This window comes from Saccoglossus kowalevskii, chromosome 11 (genome assembly GCF_978046115.1).
Source record: "Saccoglossus kowalevskii chromosome 11, keSacKowa6.1, whole genome shotgun sequence".
In the NCBI taxonomy this organism is placed as follows: Eukaryota; Metazoa; Hemichordata; class Enteropneusta; family Harrimaniidae; genus Saccoglossus; species Saccoglossus kowalevskii.
In genome coordinates, this window is record NC_140651.1 from 28453790 (window position 1) to 28467789 (window position 14000).

General features: G+C 35.0%; 3 protein-coding genes across 3 annotated transcripts; 1 reads left to right on the forward strand and 2 right to left on the reverse strand.

Moving 5' to 3' along the window:
- Nucleotides 1–350: 350 nt before the first annotated feature.
- Nucleotides 351–4934, reverse strand: LOC146736610 (uncharacterized). Its single transcript, XM_085505339.1, has 3 exons — nt 4767–4934; nt 2624–2767; nt 351–2057 (listed from the first exon to the last, which is right to left on the reverse strand). The coding sequence occupies exons 1-3, from the start codon at nt 4932–4934 to the stop codon at nt 1491–1493; spliced, it is 879 nt and encodes a 292-aa protein (XP_085361465.1). The 3' UTR covers nt 351–1490.
- A 181-nt stretch (nt 4935–5115) lies between these two features.
- LOC102801629 (uncharacterized) lies at nt 5116–9162 on the forward strand. The gene is made up of 4 exons (XM_006813790.3): nt 5116–5197; nt 5462–6216; nt 6692–6749; nt 8049–9162. The coding sequence occupies exons 2-4, from the start codon at nt 5491–5493 to the stop codon at nt 8126–8128; spliced, it is 864 nt and encodes a 287-aa protein (XP_006813853.2). The 5' UTR covers nt 5116–5197; nt 5462–5490; the 3' UTR covers nt 8129–9162.
- An 856-nt stretch (nt 9163–10018) lies between these two features.
- Nucleotides 10019–13705, reverse strand: LOC100374158 (uncharacterized). The gene is made up of 3 exons (XM_002732553.4): nt 13429–13705; nt 12737–12898; nt 10019–11956 (listed from the first exon to the last, which is right to left on the reverse strand). Exons 1-3 carry the CDS (start codon nt 13588–13590, stop codon nt 11387–11389), a joined length of 894 nt encoding a protein of 297 aa, XP_002732599.2. The 5' UTR covers nt 13591–13705; the 3' UTR covers nt 10019–11386.
- Between the last annotated feature and the right edge of the window lie 295 nt (nt 13706–14000).

The following is a 14000-nucleotide window of genomic DNA, read 5'->3' on the forward strand; positions in this document are numbered from 1 at the left end:
GTTATTCATATTACAATTTCCCTCAAATAGTGAAACGTTTTTACCAATTGGTAATAAGAATTGATAATTTTACATTGTTTGCATTAAATTGCACCCCCGACTCATCACTCCAAGCCATGGTAGCTTTTGTAATGGATTTGAATGTGTTTGCATCATCTGCAAATTAAGCAATTTTAGTTTTTTGCTGAGCACTGGTGGCAAATCATTAATGTTTAGTAGAAAAGTTCCAAGACTGGACCACGGGGAGTAACGGCAGATATAACAGGGAGCCAGTGTGACATGATAGCATTATTTGGCTACGGTTATTCACATAACTGAGTAACCATGACATCAAATAACGACGCAAGCCATAAATGATATATTGATGTATTGCGAGTTACTCTATCAAATGTCTTATGAAAATCAAGGTAAAGTATGTATGTTTGGCAGCCATGAACTAAATGATTATTAACACCTCAAATATACTTCCAGTAGTTAGGATAATGTAGATCAGCCATGAAGGAATCCGTGCTAAAATTGGTGAATGAATGACTTTACTTACGGTAAGTGATAAGAATTTTTAAAATTTGCGCCCTCTATTGACGAGCAAAGATATATAGTCAATGAAGGTTTTACAAATACAAATGGAGATTTTACGAATACAAATGGGATTTTACAAATACAAATGAAAGTTTTAAGAATACAAATGGAGATTTTACAAATACAAATGGGATTTTACAAATACAAATGGAGATTTTACAAATACAAATGCAGATTTTACAAATACAAATGCAGATTTTACGAATACAAATGAAGGTTTTACTAATACAAATGAAGGTTTTAAGAATACAAATGGAGATTTTACGAATACAAATGAAGGTTTTAAGAATACAAATGGAGATTTTACAAATACAAATGAAGGTTTTACTAATACAAATGAAGGTTTTAAGAATACAAATGCAGATTTTACAAATACAAATGCAGATTTTACGAATACAAATGAAGGTTTTACTAATACAAATGAAGGTTTTAAGAATACAAATGCAGATTTTACGAATACAAATGAAGGTTTTACTAATACAAATGAAGGTTTTAAGAATACAAATGGAGATTTTACGAATACAAATGAAGGTTTTAAGAATACAAATGGAGATTTTACAAATACAAATGGAGATTTTACAAATACAAATGCAGATTTTACGAATACAAATGAAGGTTTTACTAATACAAATGAAGGTTTTAAGAATACAAATGGAGATTTTACGAATACAAATGAAGGTTTTAAGAATACAAATGGAGATTTTACGAATACAAATGAAGGTTTTACTAATACAAATGGAGATTTTACGAATACAAATGAAGGTTTTAAGAATACAAATGTAGATGATGAACCAAACCAAACCAAACACAGTTGACTAACGTAAAATATCCATTGTCAAAATATATGTCCAATTTCTCCTCCCATGGTTTGAAATATTACATCACTAAATGCCTCTACATGTGCATCATAATTATGCTTGGGGATTAATCATGACTCTGGGAAATGCTATCACATTATTTGATCTGAGTAAACGACTTATGGCATAGTTCTCAGCACAGTTTCCATAAGGATATGTTTTGTCATCATCTGGATCAGTTGGAATGAAACTGACAGTGGGGTATATGCGTTTGCAAACCAAACATGGCGATTTCATGAAGATGCCATTAATATAGTGTCTTGCACGGTTATCACCCACTCTATCTCTGCCGATGTCATCAATCTGGTATGCCATGGATGTAACTGACCTACGTCGCTGAAAACCGACAATGGTGTTTCCTTCAGTTCTAACAACTTCGGCGACTGCTGGATGAAACCAATTTGCTACCAATCCATCAATGAAAACACGACGAAGTGCAAAATTGCCGTATCCAATGGCATTACCACCCCAAAATGATATGTTGCGTTTCCTCAGTGTTGCTTTGCATACTGTTCTTGCCACTAGCATGTTGTTTTGATTATCACTCAGCTTAAGCTTATTCTGGTACTGCTGCAACTTTGATAAGATTGTGTGCTCGTCATCACCATGGAAAAGTTGTACCTGACGAGAAATAGCAGATGATTTACCTCATTTACAAATCATTATAATGACACACGGAGTCACAGAATGGGGATTGTCGTGACAAATAATTTAAGAATGTCTTTTCACTACCATTTGTAATTCAAATTAGAAAAACAGACCGACTTTACTGTTTCATTTACGTGTGCGTCGTTCTTTGCAATGTACCAGCAACATATGGTAGAACCATCAATTTTAACTTATTAATGAACAACCCAATATACTGAGTACTGTTGATGAATTAAAGCGATTGGTAATAGATAGATTCTTCCATTATATATTATTTTAGAATCGTGAAAATTGTTTTATTACAATCAAAGCTGCAATTATAAAAGGTAGTTAAAGCATCACAATCATGATGCAGTTTTCATTTTTTTACCTAGAAAACACTAGTTGTTAGATATTTTAATCATAAATTGTTCATGCACTATTGAGCGGCTAAGTCAGCATATTTCATAGAAATATGAGATGGTCACATTTATTATGTATTTGACAATGACTCTTCCACCGTTTTCCGTTTAACCCCTAATATTGAACATAATACCAACCATTTCTATCAGTAAGGTATACGGAGGTCGTGGCACAGGCTTATTCATATCAATTCTGCATCGTAACGTCCGAATGGCATTAGCAAGTAATGGCGGGACTTGACGGCCATAATAGTTCACTGCTAACTGCAAACTCCGTAGAAGCTGGTAACAGAAACAGAAAATACGGTTTGTAAAATTCATATAATTTTTAAAAATACTAAGGATATCTTGCAGCCACAAATATTCCTTTTAAATATAACATACTTGTTGCTTAACATGACACTGACACATCCTTTAACCTTTCCGCACATTGTATACTTGACAATACGTTCTATGTATAATTTAGCAGCACCTATTATGAAGGTAAACAGATATTATCCTAATGATCTCACACCCATATCGAACAAACAGACAGTGGTATGTAAATATAACATTTAATATGCATTAAAGTTTGTATTGTCGGCAATATATCGAATTCTCTTTACATTTTGAAAAATATTATGGGAAAATCAATGTTTATCAACACAAATGTTGCACATGCGCATCGCCACGACCACCCTTTTACGGAAATACAAAAGAAGTGCAATTAAAGCCACAAGCGGCGTCAGCGGGCCTAAAATATCAGACATGTTCCATGGTTTATGGTCACTCAATTGACATTAGGGTAGTTTGAATGATCTGTACCATAAAGTCGAAACGCTGTTTGTTCTATTGGTTTTACTTGGTTTGGTTATCGAGATATGGTTTTCAGAATGCAAAGTGAGTCATGTGCTTATGCATATTAATCAGGTTACATGATCGTATACGGCCATCTATTATGTTAGTTACATCCCATGGGCGCCCAGTCACATGACCTAGCCATGTGTGCCATTCTGGTGAAAGAATGTATCTCAAGTGTAAAATGCACAAACAAAATCAGAACCTAATCAGACCAGTACTACACATGTAAATGCACGATACCGAAGATGGCGGCCAAACCATGAGACTCATTGATTTTTTTGATTTTTTTTTGATTTTTCTTATATGGAGGTATGGCCAGACATGTTATATACAATATAACTAGTTGATAGGTTGAAGCACCTTTGGGAAACAAATGTCCATTTGGTCATTTTTACCTAAAATCCAAGATGGCGGCCAAACCACGTGACTGATTTAAATTATATTATTTTTCTCATATGAAACTATGGACAGATATGTTGTGAAGCACCTGTGAGCAACACATAACCAAACTGTTAGCCAATTTTGAAAGAGTTTATTAGAGAGCTGCAATGTAGCAGATAAGAAGATGGTCACATTGTGGCTTGAGTGAAAAAAAAACTTCCTGTTTAAAAGAAATCCAAAATAGCGGTCAAACCACGTGACAAATCATAACAATTTTTTCAAACATAAATGTGCTTTATATATAGAAGCTAAATACTATATATGAGAGCATTTTGCTTGGTGGTTCTGAAGAAGAAGATTTTCAAGCGGTTTTTTTTCCTCGTTTTTTTGGAGAACAAACATGGAGGAAAAAGTTGAAGTTTACGTTTAGAATTTTATTGCTGATATCTATCACACACGAGTTTTTCTATATGCCATAACAAATCTGATCGCCTAGACCCTCAGAAAGTTGTCAAACAGCGACTTCTGGTTTCATTCAATTTCAATTACAATCCAATATTGTTGGTGAACCAAATGGCCAATACAAATTTTAAAGTCTTATCCAGCAGTTCACAATGGGGACAATAATTATGGGGACTTTCTGACTATTCCGTTCAGCGGTTTTCTTAAACACTTGGCGAAAAAAAATTACGGAAGCAAGTAGGAAGGAAGAAAGAAAAAATGGACGAGAACAATAAGGGCTTAGTCCTTCGGGCTTGGGTCCCGTATAAAATTAAATTTTAAAACAGAGTTTTGAGAGAAACAAAATTGAAATATTACACTTTAGTTTAAAAAGAAGTGTCGCCTGGTTAGATTGACCATCAATCAATGCGTCAAAATAATGGTGACACAATATAATTAGAACGTTGCTTTACATGAGATCATGTCTGATGTCAGTAGATAAACAAATAATTTGGTTAAACATTACCAAAGATGCAATATTTGACAGTAATTGCAAATCAATATATTGTGTATACACGTTGATACAATTGTATTACATATGTCGTGTGTATCAACTCACCTCATGAACTAAAACAGTCAGTTCTGATTGTAATTTCACGTCGCCGCGAGCTGCACAAACTGGTAGTAATGGTAAAATATCGGTGTGTAGTACATGTATGAACTTATTAACACATACAGCAGTTTGCACCCCGTACTGCGCTGCTCTGGCTTGAAAGGTCTGGTTCATTCTCAGTGTATCATTCGATAGTTCCCATTCTATAGTAATGTGTTGACCTCGTGATCACGTGATTGCCAATATACTACGAAATTATCACGATGACAACATATTTCAGGGAATTTCAATTGTCTCGTTTAGTTTCCAGTATACCTCTGATCAGAGTCATCTTGATAGTTGAAAGCGCATGCGCGTATGTAAAAATCGCGCCGTGTGCTCAATAGTTCGATCTTCGTTTGTACAGTACCCAGGGTACAGTATCGAAAGACACTGTGGTAAGCATATTGAAATCCTTTTTGTAAAGTTAGTGTTATATATTAGTGATTTTCGCTGTTAGGCAATAGATATACAAAATGATATTTGCCAGGCTTGACGTGTGACGTGTCGTCATTAAAACGTAACTGTTTAGTATTTGTTATATTAACATGTCTGTGTGTCTCTAATGCTCTTTTTATAGTGACGTTTCTGTATATCGTCATAAATACGCAGAACTATTGAAAATAATCGGAACTGTTTTGTGTTTTCCTTGCTTCAGGTAGATCTCCGATCTGAAAACACATACGGTGTAATGGCGGAGTGGAAGTCTGAATCCTCCGCTGACAATGACGACCTGTGTACCGACTGTGCACCTGAAACGCCACCCATTACACCACACGATATGTTTCCGATGCATTCAAAAATATTCCCAAAACGAACGGAATTACAGTCATGGCACAGAGAGCTGAAAACTGACACCGTTGTTGGTGACTGTCAACCATTAACGCCACCGATATTTCGACACGAGACAATGAATCCCATGCAGTCAGGTATATTACTTACAACACACCCTCAAATCGAGACAAAACAGTCACAGGAACATAACAAGAGTTCACCTAAGGTAGCCGATGGTGAAACATTCGCTAAATTGCTTTCAGACGCTTTACCTTCGAGTGCAGCTTTCCGCAAAATAATTACAGACAATATGAATCAACAGATACAGGTCGGACAAAGAACTTTGCTTATTCATCCCGGTTTACCGGACGCCCTGGAGGTCTTACAATGGGAATTTGAGAAAGTATACGTTGGTAAACCGCTCCATATGGTGGGCTACCTTGATCGCATTGGCTCGGATAACTACATCGTGGTTGACGATATCGGTAATGTTTACAAAGCTGAAGACACAATACTACGTGTTGTAGGGGAAAATATCGAAAAATATTTCGCTGACGGTCTTGAAACTGATGAATATTATGACTATTACGGTTATTTAGACAAGGAAAAGAGTCGGCAATGTGTTGCCAACTATGACGACGAGGTAGGACAAAAATTCACGTTACTCCAGATTATTTACATGTGTTTTAATTTAACCATGACAAATACCAGATTATATGATATTTCATCGAATGTAATAGGGTTCACACATTATTGGGAGTTTACATCTAAAAATACTCGAGCTTTTTGTTCAAAATATTGCGAACATTTTCTGAATGAGGTTACATTACATAAACAAATATATATCTGTAACCCATGGTGAAGGTGACACTGATATGTGACCTTAGTGTATAGTATCATGTCACGTGAGAAGTTATTCACAGTTGTCGTCTCTAGGGACATGGACGCATATAAGCTATAAATAAACAAATACTTCACAAAAATCGTTTTTAGAATATAACACTGTCAAAGAGAATTACAAATTCTCAAATTTATTCACAACGTCTATTTGATTTAAAGTTAGCAAACTCATTTTTAATTGACCGTATATTTTTTCTTTCCAAAAAAATCGCGATAAGGTGGAATATTTACAGATATCCAAAGGATCAGCTTTTGAAGAATTACCGAATGATACTGGTGAGTCACATTATTGTTGTCAAACTTATATAATACGTTGCCAATGGTTACAATTATTGCAATACTGTTGTTCATCAATGCAGGTGTAACATCAAAATACTTAAATTAAAATAAAAATACCTAAACAACTGAGGTGATATACTACTATTTTATTAATATTTAGAAACATTAGGCTCTTCTTAACTATTGTTCCAACATTCTGCTGACTTTCCATAGCGGACGATTTCTGTTCGTACTTAGAAGAGGGGGCAAGGGGGTGGTAGCTGGTACAGGTAAAATAAAAAGGCATTTACGTTTTTACTGGAAATAAAACGAAAATTCCATTTACAGTAAAAAATAGGTTTTTACACTTTACAGATAAACCAAATTCCTAATTACATTTTTATTTTATGTTTGATAATTTGTGTTTAAAAATCAAAACTGGAAATTGCGTACGAATTTCGACATTTAATGTGGAAAATGCTTTATACGCTTACAAAAATAAGATTTTTCAAACAAATTACGGACGAATAAAATAGCTGATTACATTTTACCCCTTGCCCCTGTCTACGATTTTACGTTTTTTTATTTATTAAATTATTATGAAAATAAACACAATTGATTACAGCTTACGAAAATATCCCTTGCCGACCCTCTTAGAAAGTACTCTTTCTTATTTCAAAATGTCAAAGCAGTATCCGTTTACTAGTTTCAAGTGAAGAGCACAACGTTCTTTTCATTTAAAATTGGTAAGCAGGAGCACGATTGTCAGACTAACGAGCTGGTGTCAACACATCATTGACCCATTGTCCTTCCTTACATAAGTAACACACATAAACGGTGACAACACACAACCCGCGACAGGGATGAAAAAAAAGCGCTTAAAACTCGTCAAATTCGCAGTATTACTTCATTAATGTACGGCAACTCGTTAATCGTTAACGTTCTCGTAGCCGTACTTTAACCATCATATATCATTCCGTGACAGCCCCTAGTATCCCATGATTCAGTGTACTCAGTGTCCACTCATTGCAATGTACATATTATTCAGCAAACAAAGACAATATAACATGACCGGGAGGCATATTTTGACATGGATTCACGTGATATGCTTGATGTGCGATAGGTAACAATTAATATTACAATGTGATTGCCCCCCTTCTTGTGATATGTTCATCACTTACAACTCAAACAATACTAATAAGTAACTTATAAACAATGACAAATGAGTTGACCTCTCTGTGACACCCAAAGCTGTTACAGGAGCTATTGAAATATATTTACATCCTGAATAACGTATATGTGTTACTTTGATTTTAGATTCGTTGACGGGTGAAGAAATGGAAGAAATACAACAAATCAGTTACTTCGCCGATTTTCTCGTCGACCCTTGTCATTGATCTGAAGTGGAACCTCTATTTCCATTGCATTGATTTTTCCAGCTAATAATATATGTCTATACCCTAGAAATACTGACGTAAATCTTCTGTGAACACATATACTGAAAATATGTCTGATACGTTGAGGCCATAAATATGCTAATTGCACACACGTTTAATTTGTAATATTCATATTTCAGTTATATTTTATTACTTATATCTAAATAAAACCATGTTCATATAAATAATGAGAGCGTCGAAAATAACGAATTCTTTGGGTTGTAACACATGAACTTATTGCGTCAAAGAAACGTGTTCCTTCATTGGCCAATTTTCTATTCAATTCAGTGACAATTCATGGGTGTTTTAAATCTAATGAATATCTGAAATAATCTTACATTACCCAACCTAATTTGAGATTTGTAATACAATTTCCCAGTGTGTACCTATGTTTAAGTTTGAGTGCAAACAATACAATGTATTTACTATATAATACGATGTTCATGTCGATCTCAATACAGTATTGCCGATATTTGTTGAAATTATATTGTTAATGAACCATAGATTTCCACATGTTAAATATGTAAATCTATATACCTTCAAATCTGAAAGTGTTGAATATCGCTGCTTTTCTGATCGGCTGTGCGTTGAACCCCATTCAGATGGCGAAAATGAAGGTGCATATTTTGGGTTCATGATAAATAATAATCCGATTTTAGGTCTGAAACATGAAGTATGGAACAACAAAAATAAAAAAAGTGTATGTTTTCGTCCATAATTCATATTTAACAAGTTTCTGTGACGTCCTGGCCTTGAATGATATTTGGTATGTTTGGCCCTACTCCGGGGTGTGGGGAATAATAAGGGATATGGGACCTACTCCGGGACATGGGACCTAATAAGGGATATGGGGCCTAATAAGGGATGTGGGGCACAATAAGGGATATGGGGCCGACTCCGGGATATAGGGCCGAATAAGGGATTTGAATTCGCGTTACATGTTTTCATTCCAATCGATCATAATAAAACTAACCTCTAACATCAAATAACAATAATGAGAGGAGTCTCGATTGTCATGATTTTGTCTTCGTGTATGTCCCCTTAAAGTAACCAAACATTAATAAGCCTAATTTGTTCATATGCTTATTATTTTCTTAAAAGTCATCTCAGTGACTTATGTCCCCATGACCTTCTAAAATGCAAACATCTGAATAGTTGACCTGGAATATATTTAAGGTAGAGATGCAGTTTACCTGACAGGTATTTTAATTAGTTAATTAGGAAACCAAGGTGACCTCCCTTGTCCACAAAACTATATATTTTCGGAAAGCTTGTTGTACGAGTTTTAAAATTTTGCTAGTATTTTTTTATGGACACTGTAGTTTGAAATATGCACAAAAATGTGCTTTTTTTGGTCAAAAGTGATTTAAAAAAATTAGCTCCTAAACCATGCTTCTGTTTCATGTCAAAATTGGTTTATGGGTACATCTGTTTACTATGAAGAAAGTGCTGTCTTAAAAATTGTCTACCCGTTGTCAATTTTGCAGGGCAGCAGCTCAAATTTCACTACTTCAAGTTTATGCATAAATTAATACCCAAACTAGTCGTCTGTACGATTGTTGTAACACTGTTTAACCAAAAACAATGCCCCGACGGCGTTTTGAAGATAAACACATTGTCAATCATTTGTGAAAATTTCAAAACAAAAGGTCAAAGCGTGTAGGAGCTATTTTTTCTGGTTCTGGGATGTGCACTAAAAAGGAGCAGAGATAAGTGCTAATTTGCATAACATATCACTCAGTAAGAAGTTTGCCAATGCTCATAATTACAATGGATGTAACACTTTCAAATTTAAATGTATTATCGTTTTGTCAAAAGTTAAATAAAGTGCATAATATGGAGATCCCGTCATTTTTTTGTTCACCAAGTTACTTTTTTATTATTTATGTACAGCCTTGCTAAATCTTGCTAAGCATTTAAAAGAGAGAATGTTTGCACCTGTTATCTATATTTTAAAATCGTTTTTTGAGTATGTTCTAATATTCACAATTCTACAAAATTTTAACAGTCTATAGCCAAGACTGTTTGGATAATAAAAAGCAAACAAAATGTTCACTCCCAAGTGCCCACGAACCTGCATCTTTACCCTAATGAATCGTTCCCCAAATAACACCATAATTAAAATAATTAGTAATAGTAGTAATACTTATTGTTCATAATCTCCTGCAACACTTCCTGTTCGAAGTGGGTCTCATGCGACGTATACAACGTGTGTAATGAACATACGAAAATTCAAACACATTTCCTGACTATAACGATTTAAATAATTTACAACAATTAAAAAAAAGACGTGCTTCTAAAATTATCCAAGATACTTTAATTGAGTTCACAATAATATGTTAAGTTTATCTTGCCGAGTTCGTCAAATTGAGCTTATATCAAATCACAACAAAACGTTTTAGTGAACACATTTATCCTGAACTTACTGCGCCCTCTACTGAAGCAGCGTTTATTTTGCAAACATGTAGCCTTTTTCCACGAAATGTCTCGGCCTGCGACCTCATATCGCAAAAGCTTCCTCGCATTTGAACGTTATTCTTTACTTAAAAAACGACTATATATTTAAAACGTCCATAAAAACAGAGCTGTCTTCTAAAAGCTGCCCTCTACTGAGAAGACACGAGAACACAAGGAGACTGAAGCAGAGTTTATTTTTCAAACATAAAGTTATTTCCCACGAAATATCTCGGCCTACGACCTCATATTCCAGACGATTTCTTGCACTTGAACGTTATTCTTTACTAATGAAAACTCGACGCGACGATTTAAAACATCCATAAAAACAAAGCTGTTTTCTAAAAGCTGTCCTCTAAACAATGTAATGTACATTCGAGTAGTATAAATAAAACAACTCAAAGTAACCGGCATGGCACGAAATTATAACGAGCCTAATCCATTAAGCTGTATGAGTGTTTTGTTTACTATGGTAAGATTGGAATGATTTGTGTAATACAGCTTTAACACTGGGTTGTGTTGTAATTATTAACTGATAGTGGTAAATGGTGCGTTATAAAAACAATGTTGCACTCCGGTTCTGGAAATGTGTTGATCAATCTTTATAATCACTGTTGTTTGGGATTCTGACATGTAGCTGTAATGAGAGGATTATTTGGAATATTATAATGTCTTTGGATTGTCTTTTAAGATTAATGTGTAAATTAGTTGCAATAACAGCAAAAACTTTCAACCAGGAAAATTTAGGGGAAAAACTTTTTGAGGTCAAGATGTAGATGTACGAATGATAGATGGATGAATTGCTCCTGTTTTGTTTATTAATTGACTGAACGCATAATTTTCAGCACAGGTTCCGAATGGCCGAGGTGTAGGACCATATTTTTCGGCAGCAGGGTGATACTTTACTGTAGGGTACTTTTTTTTACATTGCTTGCATGGAGGTATAAGTAGCACGCCAGGAAATTTGCCATGTTTTAGTCGTGTATTATCCAACACAGATTTTAACTGATAGGCCGTAGAACGAATTTTCCAAGTTGAATCAAGTTTCACTTTAAGATATCCTTCGTCCTCTATTGTCTTTGTAATGTCCGGATGAAATACACCACGTGTCAGCATTGCATCGATATATGGCTTTTTTAGACCCTTACAGGGAACACTGCCACCCCATGAGACAATTTTATGAACGTCTATCTTTGCTTGGCAAATGGTGGTTGATTCGAGAATATTGTTGCTGTCACGCTGTCCTGGTTCGCACGGCTTAAGTTTCTCGTGATAGTATAGTAGTCTTGACAGAACAATCTCATCACAGTCAGAAAACCCATGTAACAAACCGATCTGAAAGTATACCAACATGTCATAAACAATTGTTGTGAATAAATACCAGTGAATAATTGCAAAGATTTTGCATTATAGTGTTATGAAAACCCCATTACACCATAACATAACATTTCTCATTCACTGCTGAAATATCATTGATTAAATCACAGCTCTCTGATTTGTCGTCCTATTTGCTCGAATGTCATTAACAACCCCCCCCCCCCGACACGAATGTAGTCGTTGTGCAGGCAACTCGGAAATTTAACGAATTTCGAATTTCTACATGACAGTATTTTTACAGTATTTATAAATGATAATAATAGCAACATTCTGGGAGATAATTTCGTGTTGAAGAACATGTATACATTTTAAACACGAACTAGCATTCCAAATATTGCTCAATCTTTTTAATTTATTAATAAGAACAGCTAAAAAATCCACATAACAAACATGAGAAATAATGGACAGTCATTGACTACAGGTAACAGGGTATATGGACCAGTCACCAATATTTGATCGTAAATTTGATAATGTGCCAATGATATTTTTCTGAACCGTGAATTTTCTGATGTATCACTATTGCCTCACACAATAGTAATTCAATTACAAAGTAAGAAAGGTACATTGTGTATCGTATTGTGACATCTATATACAAATCTCATGCACCATAACCTCTACTGTTGGTTTTGACACTCAACTAAATGTTAACGTTCTCGACAACGCACGCTATTGGTACATTTTTGATATGATTGACTTTAAAGTGGGCGTGTCTCTATTATTTTTATTTCAAAGACTCACCATCTCTAGCATCAGTAAATATGGATGTCTCGGGAAGTTTCGCTGTTCGTCTGTCAAATTGTCTAAATGTGATTCAAATTTCTGTAAAGCATCGTGAAGCAGCCTGTTATCTGATACTTCTTTTTTCTGATTCTCCAGAGCGAATTGTAGACTTCGTAAAAACTAGTAAGAATAAAAAAACACAGAGTTGTGTCAGTGTACATTCCAACATTGTTGTGCACTTTCCCACATTAAAGTTTATAATTGTTCGTGTTTTTGTCTCATACTTGTTTGTTAATTGGCAATAAAAATGCTTGTTTACGATTCCTAACAAACTAGCGTTCTAAATTACCAACGTATATACTTAATTAAACGTATGTGAGGCCTGATTATGCATCACAAATCACGACGGGAAGGGTTGGCTCATAATTGTTAATAAAATTTGTATTTTTGTGTTATATGGACATATTCTGTTTAAATCAATAAACAATTACCTACATTCATAACTGGTGTTCCCGGAGGCTGCTAAAAATAATTCTGACGGGGGGGGGTGCGATGCAGTGGGACAGAAACAAGGTTGATAATATAATTGCTGATTCGTTCACGTAGATTGATGACAAACAGATATTATCGATAATAAATAGTATATGAACAACATTTGTCGGTCGCATATTGAGGGACTGGCGTTCGTTATTCTAAGCACACAGACTAACCTCTATCGTAAGGGACGTGATCTGTTCACGTGATTCCTGGCTGAGTCTTTCGTACAACGGCAGAATGTCGTCATATAAGACGACCATGAACCTCTCAACGCACAAATGTGCAATCCCTCGTTCGTAGTTGAAATGTCTTTCCTTGTAAGAGTAACTAGCCATACTCGTATTAGCTCAGATAGTTGAACCAATCACAGGTTACTTGTGTGACTAAATTGTACAATGCTTATGAAAGACGGTCACATTACCGGCACTCCCTGTTTATTGACTCGTCAATTCTACGAATTTGCAGTTATCGCCTACGTCATAGGCTGTCCAGATATTCAGACGACAGCTCGCGAGCCAGTAACAGGGTGTCGTGTGCAAAAAGGGAAGTGTGCTGATAATAAATATCTCATAAGGGTAGTTCGTTCATCGGTACAAAATAAACGCAAATGTGTGTGATGATATTCCATTTTACATAATTATGTGTAATTTTATGGTTACAATAGTAAAGAATATTACTAAAACATGTACTCTAACTTTGCACATTTCTGTGATTTTGTGTGTACAATATTTAACGTTGAATGTAT